Raw genomic sequence first — 22,752 nt, 5'->3', positions numbered from 1 at the left:
ATTGCCTTGCATGGCTGACACCGCCGTCGGTGAGTGAATGAGTGAGTGAATGTGAGGCAATATTGTAAAGCGCTTTGGTGGCCATTGGGTCTGTGAAAGCGCTATATAAATGCAGTCCATTTACCATTTACCAATTTTACTATTGAGAAGCATCTAGTAACGCTCCGTTTAGTTCCTATTTATATAAAGCCCCTCCTTCTGAAAAGTGCAATGTGCTCTGATTGGTTGACCGAACCAGTGTGTTGGGATTGGCCAACCGATTCAAGCGTGTTTTGGAAATGTCATACACCTTACCATAACCGTGAGTTGTTCAACAAACAACTTACGCGACCCAATCTTTTTTTCTGTGTATACCTTGGGCGGGAATTAGTCAAATGAGGAATATTGTGACGTACATTCCCAAAAGAAAACGCAAGACTACAATCGAGGCGTTTCAGAAACAGTGCGCACTGTTATAGAGAAAAACTCCCTTCGAAGTTTGTGCTTTGTAACTCTGCATGCAAGTTTAATGCTCAAACAGCAACCTTATATACTCGAGAATTAAAAAAAAAAAAAAAGCATAGATCCTCTTTAAAAAAATAATTCAGAATAAGATCCATAACACGCATTTAGATAACAGGTGAATTTTGAACATTTACTCAAATTTGCATTGGTTTAGTTGGTTCATAGAACGCTGAAAGATTTAATGGACACATGTGAAGAAAAAGAGTCCATAACCAAGGCCGCTGTCCTTGTCTAGTCCACTGAGATATGTTTGTCACATCTCCGTCATCTGTTCTCATTTGTTCCTGGACCTTGTGTAGCAACAGTACACTGCACCTTAAAACACCTCTTTCATAATAGTCAAGATAACGTTACAATGCAACTGAATATAACACTCGGCCAGTTTCTCTTACAATAAAAGCAGAATCTCACTGAAAGAGTCTCACAAGGTTTCAATCTTTAATTTATTCTCTCCTTTTATTCCTTCTCTACCTGTTTTCTTCTCTTTCTTTATCACACATCGTGCCTATTGAATTTCATAAATTAGACTTCCAAGAACCGAGCATTGTGCAGTGCTGACTACATGTGTATAGAGGGCAAATGCCAGACTCTCAGCAGAGAAGAAAAGAAATAGCAGAATGAATAGGGCGAGAGAATGACAACAGGAGAAGGAATATTAGTTCCAGGGGAAGAATTAATGGGCGCATGCAGAGAACAGTGATTGATAGATTGAGGGAAGACTGAACTCAGAGCTGCAGGTAGACTGACTTCAGGAAAATATAGATGTCAGCTTTTTATTTCTCCCCTTGATATTTTCCCCCATCATAGAGTCTGTCCTCCATGCTGAATCTCTATGCACACACACTGCACAAACCGATTGTAATATGGCTTTATAATGAAGATCATATTCACTGCAGAGAGAATCATTACCTCCTCGTCTCTCCACAAAAATGACTTAACATCACACTTCCCTTCACACTGTGCCCACACATGCGGTGTAAAAATCTTTTTCAATAAACATTTATATAAAAACATTATACAATATTTTATATTAAAATTTATTTAGATTTGTGATCATATTTGACACAATTACTGTTTTTATTATACTTTTGATCAAATAAACGCAGCCTTGCTGAGCAGAAGATTCAACTTATTAGCAGGTTTTTAATGTTGTTCTTTTTCTGTTTTACAATGTGAGCCATAAATGACATTTAAATTGCATCTAATTCTGGTATGTGTTCAGGTTTATGTGATTCTTCCACATTATTGTACTTACTTAATGACATCTGAGTAACTATAGCAAGCTGTAACATTATTCAGTTACCAATAACTAAACCATTATGTTTTCAGTGACAGCTAAATAGACAGCTATGGTACCAAATATTGCAGTAATTTTAGCATTTAACATTTCACTTGTAAATCTAACATTATATTTTACATTTCAATGTACATATAAACTGTAGCCTGTGATGCTTTGCTAAATTAACAAAATTGACGTAAGAGCACAAACATTAAGGCAGCGCACCATGTGTGAGTCATTTCACTTGTGAAAATGTACTTGTAAGTTGAATCTTTGATTACTGAAAAAGCTGCATACTAATCATACGGCTGCAACAGCAAACATGACTGACGTTTACAGATGAATTAACTGGAACCAGAAAAATATGCTGTCCAGACTGCATTAAAAATAGGTGCATTTCAACAGAAGACCTGCATCAGAGAACAAAAACATCCACACATTTAGTCCACAGGCCTCCAATGATGCCACTTATCTAACAGCTTTCATAAAAGCAAAAAAATGAAAGCAAAAAAACTTGCTTTTAAAAGCAAAGTTGTTTGAAACAACACAAAGCATGCGGTTGTCGGTTTTCCTTTCAGCACAGCAGTTAGAGACTGGATAACTGAATATAAACAGAAAGACTGAGGAAGGGAGTGTGTGTTGGAGTACTGAATGAGGAGAACAGAACAGTCCGAAAACAAAGAGATACGGCAGATACTACTGGCAAAACGTGATGGCTGTACTTGGACAAGAAAGAATGAGAGTGCAGGAAGATGATTACAGTAAATACTGAGAAGAGAATTGCACAATTATAGTGGAAAATAGTTATGTAGATTATTAAAATGTTCTTCACACTAAGAAAAAAAATAGTTATTTAAAGATCTAAGATCTCACCAAAAGGTTCCCCAAATGATTCTTCTAATGCCGGCTTCAGACTACACGATATCAGCTCAATTTTGGCACAATCCGTTTGGTGTAGGGTGTCGTGATGATTTGTAAGAAACAATGGCCGTCAGGATGCAATAATCAATCATTTCATCTTGTATAGTGTCATGGACGACAACCAACGTCCTGCGTCCTCACAATGTCCCGACAGAAAGACTAGCATGCATGTTTAACTTTTTTTTTTTCCGGTCCTCCATGATGGGTTCCGTCACATCTGTGACGTTGACCAATAGGAGCACAGGAGCTCTTCCGTACACAGCTTTCAAACATGGCGAAACGAAAGAGACGATTGTATTGGTGCTGCAAGGTGGAATTATGCAATGGAGGAAAAGTTAGTGGAGCTATGAATTAATACTCATGCCTTTATGATGTTTCCTCGCGGGACTACCACAACAGAGTGAACAAAGATAAATGCTGACGAACGATTTAGCAAAAGCACTTTAACCTGGTGAGTACTGGAATTAGCATTACGCTAGTAGCCAACAACTATTGTTTTTTACACTCTTGTGAAGTTAGTCGCTTGTTCCGCCTTCTTGTTGACATCACGCTCGTCGCTAAAGACGGTTAGCGATGATTGGTCAGGAAGCAACGAGTAGTCTGACATGTTTCTTGTCCATGACAACAATTTGGGAGTCAAAATCATAATCTGACACAGTGACTATCGTAACAGACAAAAATATTGCATAGTCTGAACCCAGCATAAGGCATGACTGTGAAAAAACCCTTTTGGAACTAGCTAGCTAAAGTTTTAGTCATCATGAAGCAGCAATTGCATTTTATTTTGTTCTAATGTGCTGGAGAGAGAATATAAAATCAGTGACACCACAACAATAAACTGTCATGGAAAAAGACTCTCTGAAATTCAAATAACGGCATTAGAGTCGCTTCATGGACGATGTGTAAGAGTTTGTTATCCGAATTTCTGTCAATCCAGAAGTAAAATGACAAATTATTTGACAGAAATGAGTCAGAAAACTGAATACGGCTCATGAATATCCATTAAAGGGATGTCTAGTTTACTTGCTTCAAATGAAACTCCGAATGTCTTTTAAAGATTTGGTGCCAGCCACATGGAAAATACTGAACCAAGATAAAAAGGAAACCCAGGAAACCATTTCCAGAGTCTATTGGGTTCAACTCATTGCCCCTGCTCATTTAGCTAAAGGGATCATTGTTTTCTGTGTCGACTGATAAGTTGTGCTGATTAGAAAAGAGCTGTTTTCTCATAATAAAGTCAGCAGCTGTGTGAGCTTGATTAGACTCACAGATGGATGGAACCCAAAACCCCTGTCGATATGGGGAGGAAACCCCAAAGGAGTCTGTTTGTTTGTTTTTGAACATTATTTCTGAGTCAATTCTGCCAGAGTGAATGTCACCAGCCAGTGAAAACCTCCATTGATCTCCCTCCAGGAGCATCTACATCTCCATAACTCAAGCATAAATGTCACCCAGCGAGGAAACAGCAACACGCTGACTTCAGCTGTTCTGAATGCTGCTGGGCGTAACTGTAAATGTGTGAAAGCAGAGGATGTACAGATGAAATCAGGGGGAAAATCGTTGTAATGATCGTAAAAACGTAGAATTTACAAGAGTGGTGCGCACTGATCTAAGTATTACGAGACAACATTAATTTAACTACAACAGATGTTCACTAGTCATCAAGGTATTTCATAGAAGTCAATGCAAATGTTTTATTTTTTGTGGATGTTCATACAATTTATGGGTCATTGAAAAATAAGGATGTCTGAGATTAGGAAAATATCCATCCATCCATCCATCCATCCATCCATCCATCCATCCATCCATCCATCCATCCATCTTCCAAATATCAAAAACAATATCACGAACATCATGTTTTTTGGAGGTTATTCCATTTGACACCTGAAAACCTGAACTAACCTTGCCGTGACATAAAAAAATATCTCAATTACTGACCTTAACACACAGTTTTAAGGGGCTACTGGGGTCTTCTCTGTGATATAATGTCCTGTTTTATGAATTTATTGACAACAACAAAATGGCTTTGGTTGTCGATAACCAAAATGGTTGGTTATGCCACATTGACTTCATTGTTAAAAAATATATATACAATTTAAATTAGGCTACTTTATAGTATTTCATGCTTTTAATGAGAACTTTTCAGCTCCACAAAAAGATAATTTTAATTCAGAAAGGAAAAACTCATTATTAAAGAGCTGTATTCAAGTCATAGTCTGTATGAATTGAATGAGTTTTTTAATGTATTTTTGAACAACTTAATCAAAAACAGTGGCATGCTATTGACCCCTATGCATTTGACAACCCCAAGAGTCAGAGAATATAATTAAAATTTCTAGCTGAAGGCTAATTTTGTAAACATCATTAACTTTGTCCCCAGGACGCTAGATGACATATATTTGCATAAAGCACATTTATCTTACAATGCAAACAACCTGAGAGGATCATACATCAGCTCCTGAATTAGACATTGAACACTGAACTGAACACTGAACACACACTGAAAAATACCTTTTACAGGCACACAATGCTTGTTTTAGGCTTGCATGGTGAATAGATGTTATTGACCACACACACTGCTGTGGGAATGTGCCTCCACAATGACTAATCCCACTCAGGATTGCTAATGTGTCATTATACTCAATCAGGAGATCATGTTTTAAACCAATTGTGCCTGCAAGTCCACATAATAACATACTCTAGCTTTGCTCTATATGGTAGATAAATGGTTGCACATGGTAGGCTGGGAATTTGAACAGAGATTTTTCCTCATAAGAATGCAAGTGTAGCAATCTTTCTCTAGACAAAGCCAAGCTTTGACTTTCTGACCTGCCCCCCACACAGGCACACTAAACCCGTGCATACAGTCCTGGTGCTGCACACACATAGAGAGGAGCATGCTGGGAGACCGCGGACTGGAAATGAGCAGGGATGAGAGGATGCGGGGAAAAAGATAGCAACAGAGCTTAAGAGCCTGAGAGAGTACAAACCACATCAAGGACTCCGTCTAGCATCACTGTAAGAGTGTAAGCTGATTACGTTAGATAAAAGGCATGTCAAACAGCATCTATATAACTTTGGCAATCCAGCAAAGCCACCAATGAGCAAGAATTCAATGCACTCAAATGCATAGCTGTGCACTACACTTACATGGGCATGATAATAAGAAAGAGAGGTAAAAAGCACTGGAGACACATGGCCACGATAGGTATAAAGCGCTGGAGACACATGGCCACGATATCACAAAAATATTATTTTGACACTTTGTCAAAGACTCTTTGTACTCATGTTGTTTAGCCAAAAGAGGAAAAACATCTAATTATATTTGATCATGTCTGCTTTCACCTGAAATTACAAGATCTAACACAGGGTTACGAACAACCCGATCTCACAGCAATTCGTAAGAATTTTACGAGGTGGCTAATTCGTACGAATTCGAACGAATGACCAACCCCTGACCCCGCCCCTAAACCTAACCATCACCTGGGTGTGAGGTCGTACAAATTTGTACGAATTAGCCACCTTTTAATCACTCGTACGAATTCGTACGAAGGACCAACCCATGGCCCCGCCCCTGGTTGTAAGAATTTGTACGAATTAGCCACCTTTTAATCACTCGTACGAATTGGTCGTGAGATAGCGTTGGTTACGAAATATGATTTTTCACCAAAAAGTGGTCTCACATTAAAGGGAATGCTGAATTACTGGGATGAATACGTGAACAATTTATTTTTTCAAATAAATATATGATCACAAATGTGTTGTTTGTACAATATATTGTTAAGAAATTATAATAAAGAAATGTATCTACATTGTTCACCTTTTCTATAAACTAGCCTAAAAAGGCTAAATATTTGAATGCAGTGAAATAATAAATTATCTTATTTATCTCATTTTTATAATACAGAATTCCTCGTTGCAAACTAAACAGGTTCAAAAAAATCATTTTTGCAGGTATCTATTAGATTGATGAATCTGGATCAGTTTCTGGCCATAATATACTGCATATATTTTTTTGTTCAGGACTCCATTATCTTACTTTGCATTATCAAGTAATAATACAAAAAGAAACAAAGAAAAAAAAGAAATTCATGATGATGGAAGGAGTCATATTTTATTATGACATGTTTAATGCATTTTGAGTAGTTACAGAATAATTCAAGACAAAGTAAGGTCAGTTTTATTTTTTCCTTTTGAATGGAAATTTAAATGCTGAAAAAAATCAGTTTGGTTGAGAAGTCTGGGTGTGTATTTAATGTTTGATGTTTAAAAGATGATGTCAGAGAGCTAATGAGCACTCGTTCTCTCTAAAGTATGCAATGGTATGATGTCCTTTCTTAAGCTTTACTCTTCCCTCATTAATTTGTCTTTCATTTTTTCTCTCCACTTTTCTTTTCTATCGACATTCTTGCCAAACTCAGGTTGAATTTCCCACAGACAACAGCATTAGTTATTTCCAGACAATAGAAATGCTTTCTTAAGTGAGAGCAGCGAGGACAGAGAGGAATTCCTCTCTGCTAAATTCTCTCATGGGTCTCTCCATGGAGTCTGTCCTGTTTCAAACATCTCAGTATATGGGTCAGAGAAGCTGTCACAAATATGCAGATGAAACTTCCAGTGCGCTACAACTCTCAAACACACTGCATGCTTTCTGTTATGAATTGTAGTTATTAATATAACTATAAAAAAACGTCTGACCGTCTGACATTAAATCTAGATGTTTATGGTCTCCCAATATATCCATCAGAGAAAAAGGGAGTGTCGTCCCATCTGTGCATTCTTGCTCATTTTTCTCCTTTATTGGAATGGAATGCCAGTGATGTCAGTCTATTCTAATGCATCACATTCCAGGTTCTATGGAGCTCTCAGTTAAAGGCGGCGCTGCATGAGGCCGCAGGAGTGTGCTCTCAATGACACACACACAAAGGAACAGAGTGTGTGAATGTGAGAGAGCTCTTAAAAGCTCCAATGAGACACGCAGATTCCAGCAGGTCTGACAGACTAGATGAACTGCAAATGTGCATCGTGAGGGGGTGTACACATGACTCAAGAAAGATAACAGCATTTCTATTTTCCCATTTCAATTGTCTATAAAGACTAGACTTGGCTAAAAGGCTAAGCTGATAAAAACAGATCAAAACACAGGTGAAGAAGCAGCAGAAACTAGCGAAGCATTGCTTACGCACATGGATAATAACGTAATCTGTGATCATCAAACATTCAACAGCACATAAATCAAATGCATGTGACAAAATATTCTGGGGGCCATGACATTTTTGTAAAAAAATAAAAATAAATAAAAAACGCTTGTCAGGAAAGAGTTATGTTATCGGGAAATGTTATCTGGAAGATATTTACTTTTTATTAAATTACCAGTTTAGGTACTATCTTAGATCAACAACTTTATGGAATAAAATAATCACAATTGATCTCATAATTTCTGACCAGATTTTAAAAAGAATGAAGAATGAAATGGTAATGGTTAAAATATTAAACACAGGACCTTCTTGGTTATCGAAGATTTTATTATCTGCAAAACAAACTATGAATAGAGCCTGTTAAGCACCAGACTGAATATAATTATATATATATATATATATATATATATATATATATATATATATATATATATATATATATATATTGACACCTGAATATATAATATATACACCTGAATATATATATACAATATATATATATATATATATATATATATATATATATATATATATATATATATATATATATATATATATATATATATTGAGGTTAATAAGTGCTACCTTGCAAGTACTGCAATAAAATATGAGTCCTCACAAAAAATAATAATATATATATTATCGCCGAAGTGACACCATTTTAATGTCCATTCAGCAGTTTCCAAATCTGGTCTTGGCAATAGGATGGTGGATGGACGCCAGCACACTGAGGGCAGCATGGGACAGTCTTTTCCCTATTTATTTCCTACATTTCAGCCGCTATAATTACATTCTCTTTCTTTTTCCCTCTTCCGCTTCCTTTCAAGTGGTACCATCTCTTGCTGCACCTCATTGAATCGATCCATTTTATTCCTCTCTGGTCTCTAGCCTTTTGTCTCATTTTGGCTGTCACTCAGGATTAAAGCCGGTCTTCTGCTTTTGGTAGATCCCGCCAACTTCTCTCTTTCACCCAAGTTACTTTTCTCAATCTATCTCCCGCCTACCATCTGAATCTAGGCTCTGTTCCAGCCGTCCTGGCTTGTCTGATGCGATTCTCTCTAAAGGGTCATGGACTAGGAGAGCTGGGTTAATGGCTGACATGTGTTTGAAGAAGGAAGTGTGCTTGTTTTCAGTCCCACATTCTTCGCAATGTTCTTTGTGCAAGGCACCACAATATGGTGAAGGACCTGTCTGCGGGTAGATGGATGTTGTATTCTCAATCAGAAATGGATACATACTGTGTGTTTTCGCGGCTATCGTTATCTGTGTATTATGGTAAAGTAAAAGGCGTTTTATTGTCCTGCGAGGCCCTGAGACACCAAACTCTTGTCCCCCACTAGACGTCTAATGCAAGTCCACTGTATTTTACATTGTCATTGATTGCACATAGTTAACCTACTTTGGTTGCACATCTGTATAGTAACTCTCTGAATAGTTTAGCATTTTAATGGATTTGGCAAAGTTAATGTATTTGGTCTAGGCAAATTAGATCTGCTTATATAAAGAGTCCAGAATCAGATAAACCAGGGTCTAAATTAAATTCTGGGTAAAAATGTCCCCCTCAGAAAGTCCCTGCTGGCGAGGTAGTACTTTTTCAAAGTTCAGGAACTTTCAGGGATGTGACTTGGGCACTGAAAATGCTGATTGGTTGAGATCACGCAGCATTTTGATTGGTTGACTCCATGCAGTTTGACTCTTATTTCAACCACTATTTAAAAAAATCTGTTGCGGTGCGTGCAGTAAGAGTTGTTTGTTATTCAAATCAACGATGGACTATAATACGACCAATGGGCCGACGACGAAGCTCAGACTTTATTAAGCTTAAGTTCAGAGGATTAAATTCCAACGGGAACTGGAAAATAGCGCGCAGTCCTATGTCACCGGACTAATTTGCCTAATCTTCATGGTACTTTAGACAGAGATGGAAACGCAGACAGCAACAGGTCTGGGGGGAAACCAGTTCCTGGGAATAAAGTTCCAGGGACAAATTGTTCTGGGTAATTTCAGTGGAAACGCGGCTTATTTTCGTCTCCAAAGATCTCCGAAGTTGAAACTTAAAAAGTGAACATGATGTTAATCCATATGACCCCAGTGGATAAATCAATGTCTTTTGAAGATAAATGGTGGGTGTGTGGAGGAAAATACTAATTTAGTAGCCTATTTAATATATTTACTAATATATAAGTATAAACTGTAATTTTTCCCTCCAGCTTTCATGAGTTTACGCTCAACATCATCGTAAACATTGTTTACAATGTAAGCATTTTGTGCAACCCGTGAGTGAAGACGCAGTCCACTGTGCTTCTGCGACACTTCTCGTGTGAGTTTCAAAACGTGCTGACATTTATATTAAGCATCTTTGGCTGTAGTCACATATAGTTTTGCGTTAAAAAAAAGTACCCCAAAAAGTTTTTTGTGTGGATAACCCAGAAAATACAGTGGGCTAAATGTTTCTTTATTATGTCTCCCATTACTCTCTTTGTCCCTGTATCACCTCGTGTACCAGTATCAGAACGAGCAGAACTAAATTTCTTGATCCCTTTTGTAATTTCCCTCATCACCTCATCCTTCCCACTGTCTGTTCCTCCCTCTCATTACAAGGCTCTTTCAAGCTCTGATGGCTATACAAAACAAGGCCATAAAACATCAGCACAAAGCCAGTGACAAGACACTGCGCATTCATAGAGAGACATGGGGGAGGGAAATGACGAAGGGAAACGAGTGAGAGAAAACAGATGGTAAACAATGCAAACTCTGATGAAGGAGGTACGAGACACCGATGAAGGAGATACGAGAGAAAAGAAAGAAAAACAGTGGAAAAAGTCAAAGCTTATCAAACACGAGATAACAGTGACGGAGAAAGAGAAAAACTAAATAAAAACATAAAAGAGTGGATATGTATGAAATGGGTTTTTTATGTTCATATAGCAGATGGTTTTCAGACAGAGTATGAAATATAATACAGCTCAAAAGCAACACTAAGCCACAAAGCAAGGTTTGCATCAGCCCTGTTCTACACACAAAAGACTTTAGTGTCTGTCCTAAAGTTCACTTTTAGCATTTGGCTGTTTTTGTCAGTCAAAACCCACTTTTATTTATTTTTTCTATGCTGAATTTAAGGAATAATCTCCAGATTGAATATAAGATCAAATGTGTTAAATGGAACTACTATACTTTTATTAGTACCAATCGGATATCCAATTCTGTGGAAATTGCCAATATTTTAATCAATCATTGCATTCAGATTCTGTGAGGGACTGCTCAAATGGAACAACATTACAATTTTCTGTCGTGTTAAGAGAGCACACAACTTGTATTTAGCATTAATATTATAGACATTTCAATAAAAAATAAATATTTCAAAGACAGATCATGCCTTACGCATCTGATGAGATTAGTCATAAAAAAGGTGCAAATTTTAGACATTTAAGCTCTCAATTTACATTAAAGCATTTAGCAGACACTTTTATCCAAAGTGACTTACAAAAGAGGGACTAAAACATTTTTTTCAAAGAGCCAGTGCAATATATAATTCCAGGTTTATTAGACAACTGGATTAGGGAGCAGACTTGAATTCAGAATTGCATTTTTAGCTCTCTTGCCTGTGCCCTGTGAGTGTTTATATCCCCTTTATAAACGACTGACCAGCTGTTTGTGGACACTAGACTCACACCCTGAGGGAGAAAGAATTCCTTCTACCAAATCCTCATTGCAAGAGATTATTGAAAACATTCGTGAAGCTTATAAATACTGACTGTGCTGACAGGAAAAATGCTGTGTATCATTATATAGAGGTATGAAGACATCGAGTCCAAATCCAATGTTTGAGTAACATCCTGTCTACTAAAGGCTGGAATACATTACACAGGCACTAGGCATCATACACTTGCACGACATACACGACTGGACCTTGTGCACTATAGCGCTGAGGATCACACACTTTAAGTTGTTCCAAACTCACACAGAAACATGTGCCTTGCTGCTAGGAGACAAATAATTACAAAAATCAGCTCAAAATATCAATTGGCCCCATTTACACCTGGTCACTTCATGTTTTTTCTCTGATCGGAATGTGCGGGAATTGAAGATCGTAATTTCATTAGTTACGGAGATACATTTATGTGGCCATGTTTTACATCCCCCTGCATGGAATCCGAAGCTAAAAAAATCAGTCTGTGCCCATCATACACTGTGATTTCCGATGAATTCTGTCAACTCATCTAAGTTGTGTAGTGTATTTCAGCTTTTATGCCTTCATCTGGTTGATGGGAGCAGATGTGACCTTTTGTTTTTGGCGGTTGGTGGAAAGAATAAAAGCATAAAAATGGGAACTAATTTAAAAATACACAGTAAGTCGGTTTTAATTTGATTCCGTTTATACAGAGAAGTAAGTATTGTTGTCATTAAAATTTTTTGGTTATTGCCAAAATGAGTCAGAATTTAACTGGCTAGCTTGAGCAGTTAGCCCTGCCAGATACACCATTGATGGCCATTCTCAAAGGTAGCTGTGTTTTCTGACGAAATATAATATATATTGGCAATAACATTTACATAGATTTCAATGGCTGCAAGCTTCATTGAGATGAATGGGTAAGCTAACGGACAATTCACCCGATGTCTTTCTGACCTCCTTGGTTATTTCCTAAGCTCACGTGAATGTGTTCCAGATCATTGGACATGACGCTATGGTACCTTGGAAGCCTGTCTGAAACCAGTTTCCAAATGAGGGGGTTTCATACGAAAACACTAAGTCATTGACTGACTGGGCAGCGAGGCAGCTGGCTTTTCTGGCACAGCCACTAACATGCGTTAGGAACAAAATTACAGTGCATATACATTAGAATAACAAAGGCATTGCATTGGGAAAGATCAAAACAATAATTTAAGTATATAGTTGACATCACAGAGGATGATTACTCTCACTTTAGCTCTAGAAGACAGGGCACTGTGACCCTGACAGTGTCCTCTTTCACTACACCTCTCTTTTCCCCTACCTCACTCTCTCTTTCTCCCTCATTTTCTTTCTCCCTCGGTAACTTCTATTTTTATCAGGGCTTACAGCGCAGTCGATTCACTTGCTGTAACTCAGCAGAGAAACGCACGTAGAAAGCAACTCAAAACTCTTAGAGCTCAGTTTTTGATTATAGGCAGGGATTTAGGTAACTGCATTATCCTGCCTCTGCTATTACATTTAGCCGTGTAAAGAAAACAGTGCCTTGAGAAGAGCTGAAATTCATTCTTCTCCACAATTTGTGATAATGTGTTTGTGCGTGTGTGTGTGTGTGTGTGTGATAAGGTTTTATGTTCTGAACAGTGTTTTCTTCTACAGTATTTTCTTTGTTCACTAATGTATCCTGTAAACGACAGAGAATTAAAGAGAGACTGAGGATAAGACTGAAAGATACTTATTTTGGGGTTATTTTCTTTTCTTTTTTTTAAGGTTGATTGGCATTTATAGTTCACCCCCCAAAAAACAATTCTGTCATCATTTATGCCCATTCATGTCATTCTAAAACTGTATGACTTTCAGGTGTCATTTTGTTTTGTACAATCAAAGTCAATGGAAACCAAAACTGCTTTGTTACCAACATTCTTCATAATAACTTGTTTTGTTTTCCACTGAAGAATCATGCAGACTTGAAATGGTATGAGTGTTTGAGTAAATGATGGCAGAATGTTCTTTTTTTGAGTGAATTATCCCTTTAATGATTAACATTTTCTTGCTGCCTAACAATTATAAAACCTCCAATAGAGTAGTGATGTGAACATACATTCATATTCCTCCATATAGACAATTGTTTGGTAATATTGTGCAAACCTTTCAATTAGGACCTGCCACAAAAGATTGTTATGCAGTGATATAAACTTATGTGGATGCCAAAAAAAAAAAAAAAATCCTGGTGAAAAACTACACTACCCATAATCCTGGACAGTAATTCACCAATCACCAATCAGAGAAGCTGCTGCTACCATCCAATACTTTACAAATGTACTCGGAACTCGCGAAATTGTGAATGACGCCATTCTACTGCTTAAAATCAATTAAAATAAAAAAAGTTCTGATTCAATTACATCATTCACAATATTGTATGGGATAAGTAATTAATTCTGAATATTAAATAATTTGTCTACACAGTCTTTCATTTTTATTCAAGTTTTCATATAGCCTACTTGTTTTTTTTTTTTTTTTGCTTAAATGCTTGATTTATATTGGAGCTAGTTTTTTTCTCTTCTTTATAAATCTATGTAGTTATTGGAATTAATAGGGGATTCAAGATCAATGAAAACATTGTCTGAATTGTGATCAGTCTATATGAAAACACATCACAACAAAATCACAAAAAAACGAAGAAGATACACTTTCTTTGTCTTGGACTCCAATACTGTATACACACACACACACACACACACACACACACACACACGCAAAAATCCATTCACTTACACTTACAATGTGAAAGCTCTATCAACCAACTACAAAATCCTCCCAGCACAAACTGTTTTTGTAGAAGTAGGAAATTCAGTGTGTTTTAATTTGGGGTGACACTATTTAAGAGCTTGTGTGTGTAAGCAGCACATCATGCCTTTAGGGAACACAAGCTCTGACAGATCCAAAGCCCCCACTGAGTGAGATACAAGAAAGAGACAAACCACAGCACGAGCTGTGTGAATAGCGGAGGGAAGAATCATGCGGGTTGCATGACACCCATTATGAGCTGCTGTTCTTTTAGCTTAAGTGTTGTCTTATCAGGCCTGTCAGCATGAAACTACTTACACATCTGTCTGGCATACAATGGCATGCTCTAACTACAAATGTAATTCTCAATTCCAATGAAAAAATAATGCTTGGGAATACGTGATCTCATGCAATACATTTTTAAAACTAAAGCCACTTTGTTTTCAGCACACTGTATATATATGTGCTTGTTTGAGAAACGGCAGATGTATTACACAGGAAGTACTGTACATTCTTGATGCATGTGTCATTGACACAGGGGACAACTTTCACCAAAATATGTTGTTTGTTTCAATACAAGTAGCAAAATAAAAATTTAGGCATTCTCTTGGATTTCAAAAATAAACAAATACTTAGGTAATTTTCAGTGCATATAAATTCAAATATTTGAATGTTTTTGAATGAATGTTTGCATTTGCATGTGTCGAGTTCCTCTTGTCGGCTCACCTGGCAGGTTGTTATTACACTACAGAGCTTAAGAACACAATTAACACAACACTAACAAAGACAACATATGGCCCCCATCAGCAGCTGCATCTCTGAGCACTGAAACCAGTGTAAACTCACTGGCCAAACACCACCTAACATGTTATTATCTGATTGGTTTTAACAGCTGTCTGTTTACAGCTCAATTCCCAAAGTAAAGACCACCAACCTCTCTCACCACACACAGAGTTCATTAACCACACAAACACAAACCAGGTGATGTAAATGTGTGTTTTGTGACAGATGCATCTTGACATCTCAGCTGGTCCAACATTCTTTATAAACAACTCCTTAATATGTGCACTTTACATGATTTATTTAGTCACTGAATGGTATACGTTTTAAATAGCAAGTGAATGGAGCTAAATGCTGCATGTCATGTATTTTAGGCTACATTTTATTAATATATTTTAACAAAGAAATCATAATAAAAAGAAACTGGTTCTTATGGGTCTATTTTGATCCATAAAGGACAAGCATCCATGCATGCTGTTTGTTTACTAACTGCTGCCACTTCCCATCAAAATGTGTAAAATATGCAAAATAATAAACATTTCTTAGTAGTCAGTGCTGGGTAGAGTAACTGATGGCATGTAATCTGGAGTACGTATTTATATTTCCAAAAATGAAGCACTTATAATTAGATTATATAACATTATTAAATTACGTTTTAAAATACACGTAATCGGACAACAATTACTTTTTTGTTGATTACATGTTATTCTCGCAAGGGCAGTAAATCATCCATAATTCATTGGTAATTCATTGCTAAGTCAATGATGGATAACATTAAATAATGGATTATATTTCTTTCACTTTGCATTTTATATCAATATGGTACAAGATTATCCAATTCAGATAAATGTGTCAAACGTAATCTAAAAGTAATCAAAAAGTAATCTGATTACCTTAAATGTGTAATGTAGACTAATGGTTTACCCTCACTCAAATTTTTGTCATGTAATTTGGAATTAGTAACAGACAAATTGTAAGTAATATTCCCAGCACTGGTGGTAGTAATATTATTAGTCAAATGCACAACTGGTGATGTCAACATGACACCGCCCATGAAATTGCTGCATGCATAATACAAAGAAAGAAAGATTTTTTTTTATAGATGTCTGAGTGTAAGTAAACATTATTAAACATGTTGTCTATTATGTGTAAAACTTTTTTAATTAGCACAAAAAAAATGAGTTAACACGATAATCATTAGCCTACAGCCTTGTTTTGTTCTAAGTTAATGGTAGTTGAACGGACTGGACATTTTTTTTCGATGGTTAATTTGATGCAAGTTGGACTTCAGAGACATTGTAATCCGGTTTCCCCATAAAACATGTTTTTTTTTTTTTTTTTTTCAAAACACGAGCTAATGAATGCGGGATTCATACAACTTACCTCGGCATGACAGCCCACCACAGCCAGGAGGAAAAGCACGGGTAAACATCGAAACATCTGTAACGGGCGGAGAGAAAAGAGAGAAGGGAGGAAAATACATTACAAACAGAGAAAGCGTTCAAAGCAATACAACACAAGTTGTTTAACCGGTGTAAAGGGTTGTAAATAGTGTTCAGGTTTCTCACCATGTTTGTAAGAAAAGCCGGTTTAGTGTGTTGTAGTGGGGAAAGCGCGGCGTCTGGTCCGCTGTAGATGTGGATCTGAGGATGTGATCGCAGGAAACTCGAGCAGAGCTCAGGAATCCGTTTCTTCCCCCTCCGTGACGTGACGTGGCCCGTGGAAAGCCGTGGAGCAGATCCAGATAAAGAGCACACACTCAAACTCACACACTCCTCGGCGAGTGACCGACTCAAACTGCAAGAGCTTTGCGTGACGTCGACGAGTGCCGTTTTATATTAGTCCATTATTACATCCTAATTAATTATTGGAATTGCGAGAAAACGACTATCGAGGAAGCAAAGCAATGGAATATTGTTTTAGTCAAATGATAGTTTGAAAAGTTGGAGAAATAAAGACAGCTTCTTCGCCAAGTGTGAAAATAAATAAATAAATTAAAACAATTAGCCTACAATTACAAATTAGTATGAAAATAGCCCAAATGAAACAAAGAAAAAGCAATCCCAAATCATTAGCCTAAATAGATAGTAAACAATAAAGACCAATCGTAATTCAATATGCAAATAGGCTATTCCATCGCTGTTGGTTTAATTTTGAATGCTGAGCATTAATTTACGGCTGAGATTAAAATTTCCTTATATGTTCCCAGTTGTATACGGCCTAATAAAACTAAAAATATATATTATTATTATTAGTATTAATAAATTAAGGTCCCATTGTGTTTGTCATTAATATTTGCTACTTTCAAATGCCTTTTGGTGTGTATTTTATTCTTTAAAATATAGAAAATCTATATATTTTTTTAAAATTATGATCTAAATAATTATCTAAATAATAAACCATTTCAATAATAGAGTGAGAATTACACCGTGTCCTAACTACACGCGACGCGACGCCGCGACACGCGATAAAAGGTATCTTTTCCATGTTAATCAGAGTTTTTGTCCTAACCAGACGCGACGTCGACACGCGAAGTTTCTAATTTAGAAACGGTTCCTATTTCTGCGACGTCGCGGCTGACAGATCCGCCCACACAGACGGGATGGATAATTTCCCTATGAACAAGATTGAATAAACTGATTGTCATATGAAGAAATTACACTGGTTATGGGTACACATTATTTATTTTTAGTTAAAAATAGGTCACTGTGCCAGAAGCAATAATGGATAATTTACCTCAGATTTTGAAAGCATATAATATAGCGTTTTAAACTGAATTCTATGCAAACATACAACTGTACTTCATAACAAAATTAGTCAATGAGTATATTTTGTTAATGTTTTGATTTTTAATAATGTTATTTCTTGATTTGATTATGTCCTTCCTTACCCATTTCCAATGCGAGTGCGGGCCAGCAGTGCGCTTTCACAGAGAGACTCCGCCCACACGCTGTTCTGAATGGCTGTGATTTTTGATTGACGTGTGGCGTCTCACAGTCGCGTCGCGTCTAGTGTGTGTGGACAGACATACTTGCTGTCGCTGGAATTTTATCGCGTCGCGTGTAGTTAGGACACGGTGTTATTTATATATTTTTTCTTTATTAATGTCTCAAAGTTGTTGCAACACTTACACATGATCTACCACACCACTGTTACCACTTGTTACAAGTTTTATTACAAGTTGAAGTAGGCCTACATGTTTAAAAAGGAACAGTGAAGCTTTTAAGATAAAATATATGAAACGTGATGTGTTAGAAAACAAATAATAATGAAGGATTCAGCTCTCAGCAGAATATTTGCCGTCCATAAAGCATTGCCACTCTGTCAATTTGGTATCCCAATCTGAACCTATGAAATGTATATGCAGTGATTCTTGGACAGTTTTTCAGCAGCTGCGCGTCGTGATGAGATGAGATTTTTCATCTTACTCATTGGTCCTTAATTAATTAAGAAATCTAATCTTGACCGGACACTAGTGCCTGTGATTGTGGTGTCATTCAATATGCAAATATTGCATTAGATATTTCTTAGATAAGCTCCTTCCATATCTGTTTTTAAATCCAAGTTAAAAACCTATTTCTTTGATAAGGCATACAATCTATGTTGAAGCACTCTTGTATCATTTTATTATTGGGTTGTATTTTATGGTGCTATACAAATAAAATTGCCATTGCCATTATACGAAAGCCTAAAGATATATATATATATACGCAAGAGACTGTCCAATCTTGGCCATGTTTTTTTATTGGGTAGGTTTCCAGGTCTATTCCCAACCCTCTCCATTACAACATGGCACACACACACACACTGCCAATTTGGCACATCCAATCCACCTAACCTGCGTGTCTATGGACTGTGTATGGGAAACCAGATCAAAATGCAAACTCCACACAGAGTTCTGACTTCTGGTTCAGCCGGGGCTCGAACCGGGGACCTTCTTGCTCTGAGACGACACTAGACGACCCTAAACTTCCAAGGCTTAAACCTAGTCCCAGACTAAAATGCATGTTTGAGCTATTTTAACTGAAAGCAATGACCTAATTGAATTAAGGCCTAGTAATATGTGAAACCAGACCTCAGAATCTGTTGATATTTATAGACAATGTTTGGTGCCTTTGATATTGATTTTTTTAAAGACACATAAGATTATTATTTTGTAGTCCCTCTGAACTGTTTTACATATTTATGGACATTAATGTTTTGTCAGGCCCTAAATCAACAAGAACTATGAACGCTTGCTTTTTTGATGCCACCCCTCATAGTCCTTATGCCACCTCATAAATAATCTTTTAGATTCCCCGCTCACCTTCATGTCATTCCATAACTTATGACTTTCTTTCTTTTGTGGAACTGGAATCTTAATGTTTGGATGTATGCAGTTTTAAATGAGATCTCGCATGGACGAGACCTTTTAGTGGGAGGGAGATTCTCAAATAAAGCTGAATTTCAGTCTGTTACACATCTGAAATGTGGCTTCAGAACACTTGAAATATAGCGCACAAGTTGTCACAGTGTCTGGTGGTTCCCTGGGTTTAACATTAGAGGTCTCAGTTTTCACGGTGTCTAGGCATTTTCACTACATTTCCCATAATCCTGTCTGTCACTGATTGTTCATTTTCTTCAGCTGTTTCTCGTCACCTTGTTTGCACTTGTGTATATATACCCTGTCTGTTTCAGTGTTTGTCACGGAGTCCTTGTTTAATGTCCCCACACTTCCGTTCCTGTTGCTGCCTGTTCTTATCTGTGTTCTTGTTTCTGGATTGCTATTTGGTTTTTGACCCTTGCCTGGACTGGATTGTGAGTACGGATTACCCCTCAAATAAATACTGCGCATGGACCTTACCTTTTCTCTTGTGTGTGTCGTGACAGAAGGACTCCGTCATGCAAGGATCCAGCGGTATGTGTTTTAATGTCTCTTCCCCAGCCACCGAGAGGGAGAGGAGACAATTTTTTGAGGGGACCCGGTTGGTCAGATTTCGCGGGACCCGTGGAGGCCGCAGTGGAGGAGGTGGTCGAGAGGAATCCCGACACAATTCTCCATTCTGGCCCCTCTTCGACCCTGGGCTGGTGATGTCCAGTCCAGAGCTCCGTCCGCCGCGGTTTCTGTCCAGCCCAGAGCCTGCACATCGCCATCCAAAACGGAGGAGGAAGACCTTCAGTTTCCCCAAAGACCCGGAGTTCGTCCTCGAGCAGCCCGCTGTCATCCCGGAGGCCGTCCCCTCCGAGCAGCCCGCTGTCGTCCCGGAGGCCGTCCCCTCCGAGCAGGCCACCGTCATCCCTGAGATCGTCTCGGAGGAGGCCACCATCAGTCCTGCCATGGCCAAGAGAGCGGTCTTCCTCCTTTATGCAGTGAGGGTACTGCATGCGTGGAGGAGGCACAGGATGTCTGCCGATCCAGAGACCGTCCACGTCACGTCTGCCGATCCAGAGACTGTCCACGTCGTCACTTCTGCCGATCCAGAGACTGTCCACGTCACGTCTGCCGATGCAGAGACGGTTCCTGTGCCGGAGGCTGTTCCCATCAGTCCTGCCATGGCAAAGAAGGCTGTCTTCCTTTTTTATGCAGTAGCAGTACTGCGTGCTTGGAGGAGACACAGCAGGTCTGCCGATCCAGAGGAGCTTCACGTCACGCCTGCCAATCCGGTGTCTGTTCCTGTGCCTGTGCCTGAGCCGGTGTCTGTTCCTGAGCCAGTGGTGTCTGTTCCTGTTCCAGTTCCTGAGCTGGTGGTGTCTGTTGCAGTTGCAGTTCCTGAGCCGGTGGTGTCTGTTGCAGTTGCAGTTCCTGAGCCGGTGGTGTCTGTTGCAGTTGCAGTTCCTGAGCCGGTGGTGTCTGTTGCAGTTGCAGTTCCTGAGCCGGTGGTGTCTGTTGCAGTTGCAGTTCCTGAGCCGGTGGTTGCAGTTGCAGTTCCTGAGCCGGTGGTGTCTGTTGCAGTTCCTGAGCCGGTGGTGTCTGTTGCAGTTCCTGAGCCGGTGGTGTCTGTTGCAGTTCCTGAGCCGGTGGTGTCTGTTGCAGTTCCTGAGCCGGTGGTGTCTGTTGCAGTTCCTGAGCCGGTGGTGTCTGTTGCAGTTCCTGAGCCGGTGGTGTCTGTTGCAGTTCCTGAGCCGGTGGTGTCTGTGACTGTTCCTGAGCCAGGGTCTCTTCCTGTTCCGCCTTGGTCTTCACCGCCATGGCCGCCCGAGTGGTCGTCTTCACCCTGCTCGTCTCTGCCATGGCCGCCCGAGTGGTCGTCTTCACCCTGGTCTTCTCCGCCGTGGCCGCCCGAGGGGTCGTCTCCGCCCTGGCCACCCGATGGACTTTCTGCTTCACCCTGGCCACCCGATGGACTGTCTGTTTCGCCCTGGCCGCCACTTAAGCCGTTCCCCCTTGTTCCTGTTTCCCTCCTTTTGACCCTTGCCTGGACTGGATTGTGAGTACGGATTACCCCTCAAATAAATACTGCGCCTGGACCTTACCTTTTCTCTTGTGTGTGTCGTGACACAAGTCACACAGCCAACTGGGAACACTCTTTGGCTAATGTTCTGGCAAGGTTCTATCAAAGTTATGAACACACATTCTTCAAGGTAATATAATATGTTAATTCAAAGTTATCTGATGATCTTTAATAATGCACTCAAAACGTTAGCGAAATGAAAACACATTATTTATACATCGTTCATGAAAGATTTATTTTCTGAAATGTCTTAGTTGGACGTTTTCATCTAAATGTTGCTGGTTGTTTCAGAATGTTCAGAGAACATTCAAAAGTAACATTCCCATAATACTTTCAAAATCATAAAATGGAAATTTTCCTTAATGATACAGTAACCAAGAATTGTTTGTGTTTTTGTTTCATTTAAAAAAACAAGATGGTTTGATGGTTAGCAAAATTTCTAAGGACATATTTTTGTTAGCTGGGTATGCGCTACTGTTATTGTGCGCATAATTAACATTCTTAAAAAATTCTACTTTTGTATTCCACTGACATCATACAATTTCCATACAAAAAAAATTGACAATTCATTAGCTGCTTCTCATAGCAACAATTCTCTCTTGTGGTTATTAGCCTTACATAAATGCAGAATTTTTATGAGATGTGGGTTTGCTAAATGACTGATCAAATTGAAACGATATCCATGTTTATTCCAAACAGGGCCCCTTTTCTATTTAAAAAGAAAAAGGAGCTTTGTCATATCAAAAGGTAAGGGGTTTATGTGTTGTGTCAATGTATGCTACTTTAATGATGCATTTCTAACACATGGAACAGATATACACACCGAAATAATGTCGAAATACTTTGCCTTCAAGTAAGTGCATTCACTGAGCCGCATAGATTTATTTGTAAGACTTGCCAATCATGCAAAGCAAATAGTGGCTTACTTAACCCAGACTTTGTCCTTCCTCCTAATGTCTTTCAGCCAAGAGTGCCTGGTAATCAGAACAGCACATAATTGCTTTCTCCACAGCTACTTTTCATCACTGTTTTAACAGCATCTGCATAAATTCACTTCATGAATAAATAACCTGTCACAGATTCATCTGCTATTCAATCTCCTACTACACATTTAACACCAGTCAGATATTCAGAAACAAGGTCAGCGAGGATGACGCCTTTGTTTTTCTTTCTGTATGATCC

General features: G+C 38.5%; 1 protein-coding gene across 1 annotated transcript in view; it reads right to left on the bottom strand.

Annotated features, from left to right (window-relative positions):
* Positions 1-16,996, bottom strand: part of fstl1b (follistatin-like 1b) — a 40,660-nt gene extending 23,664 nt beyond the window's left edge. Inside the window, exons 1-2 of the mRNA XM_079617823.1 lie at positions 16,708-16,996; positions 16,523-16,579 (exon numbers count right to left, since the gene is read on the bottom strand). Coding sequence (XP_079473949.1) covers positions 16,523-16,579; positions 16,708-16,710 — 60 coding nt within the window. The 5' untranslated portion in view covers positions 16,711-16,996. The remainder of the gene's footprint in view (positions 1-16,522; positions 16,580-16,707) is intronic.
* Between the last annotated feature and the right edge of the window lie 5,756 nt (positions 16,997-22,752).

This window comes from Phoxinus phoxinus (assembly GCF_949152265.1).
Source record: "Phoxinus phoxinus genome assembly, chromosome: 7".
NCBI lineage: Eukaryota > Metazoa > Chordata > Actinopteri > Cypriniformes > Leuciscidae > Phoxinus > Phoxinus phoxinus.
The sequence above is the reverse complement of the archived record's forward strand: the minus strand, read 5'-3'. Positions and strand labels throughout refer to the sequence as shown.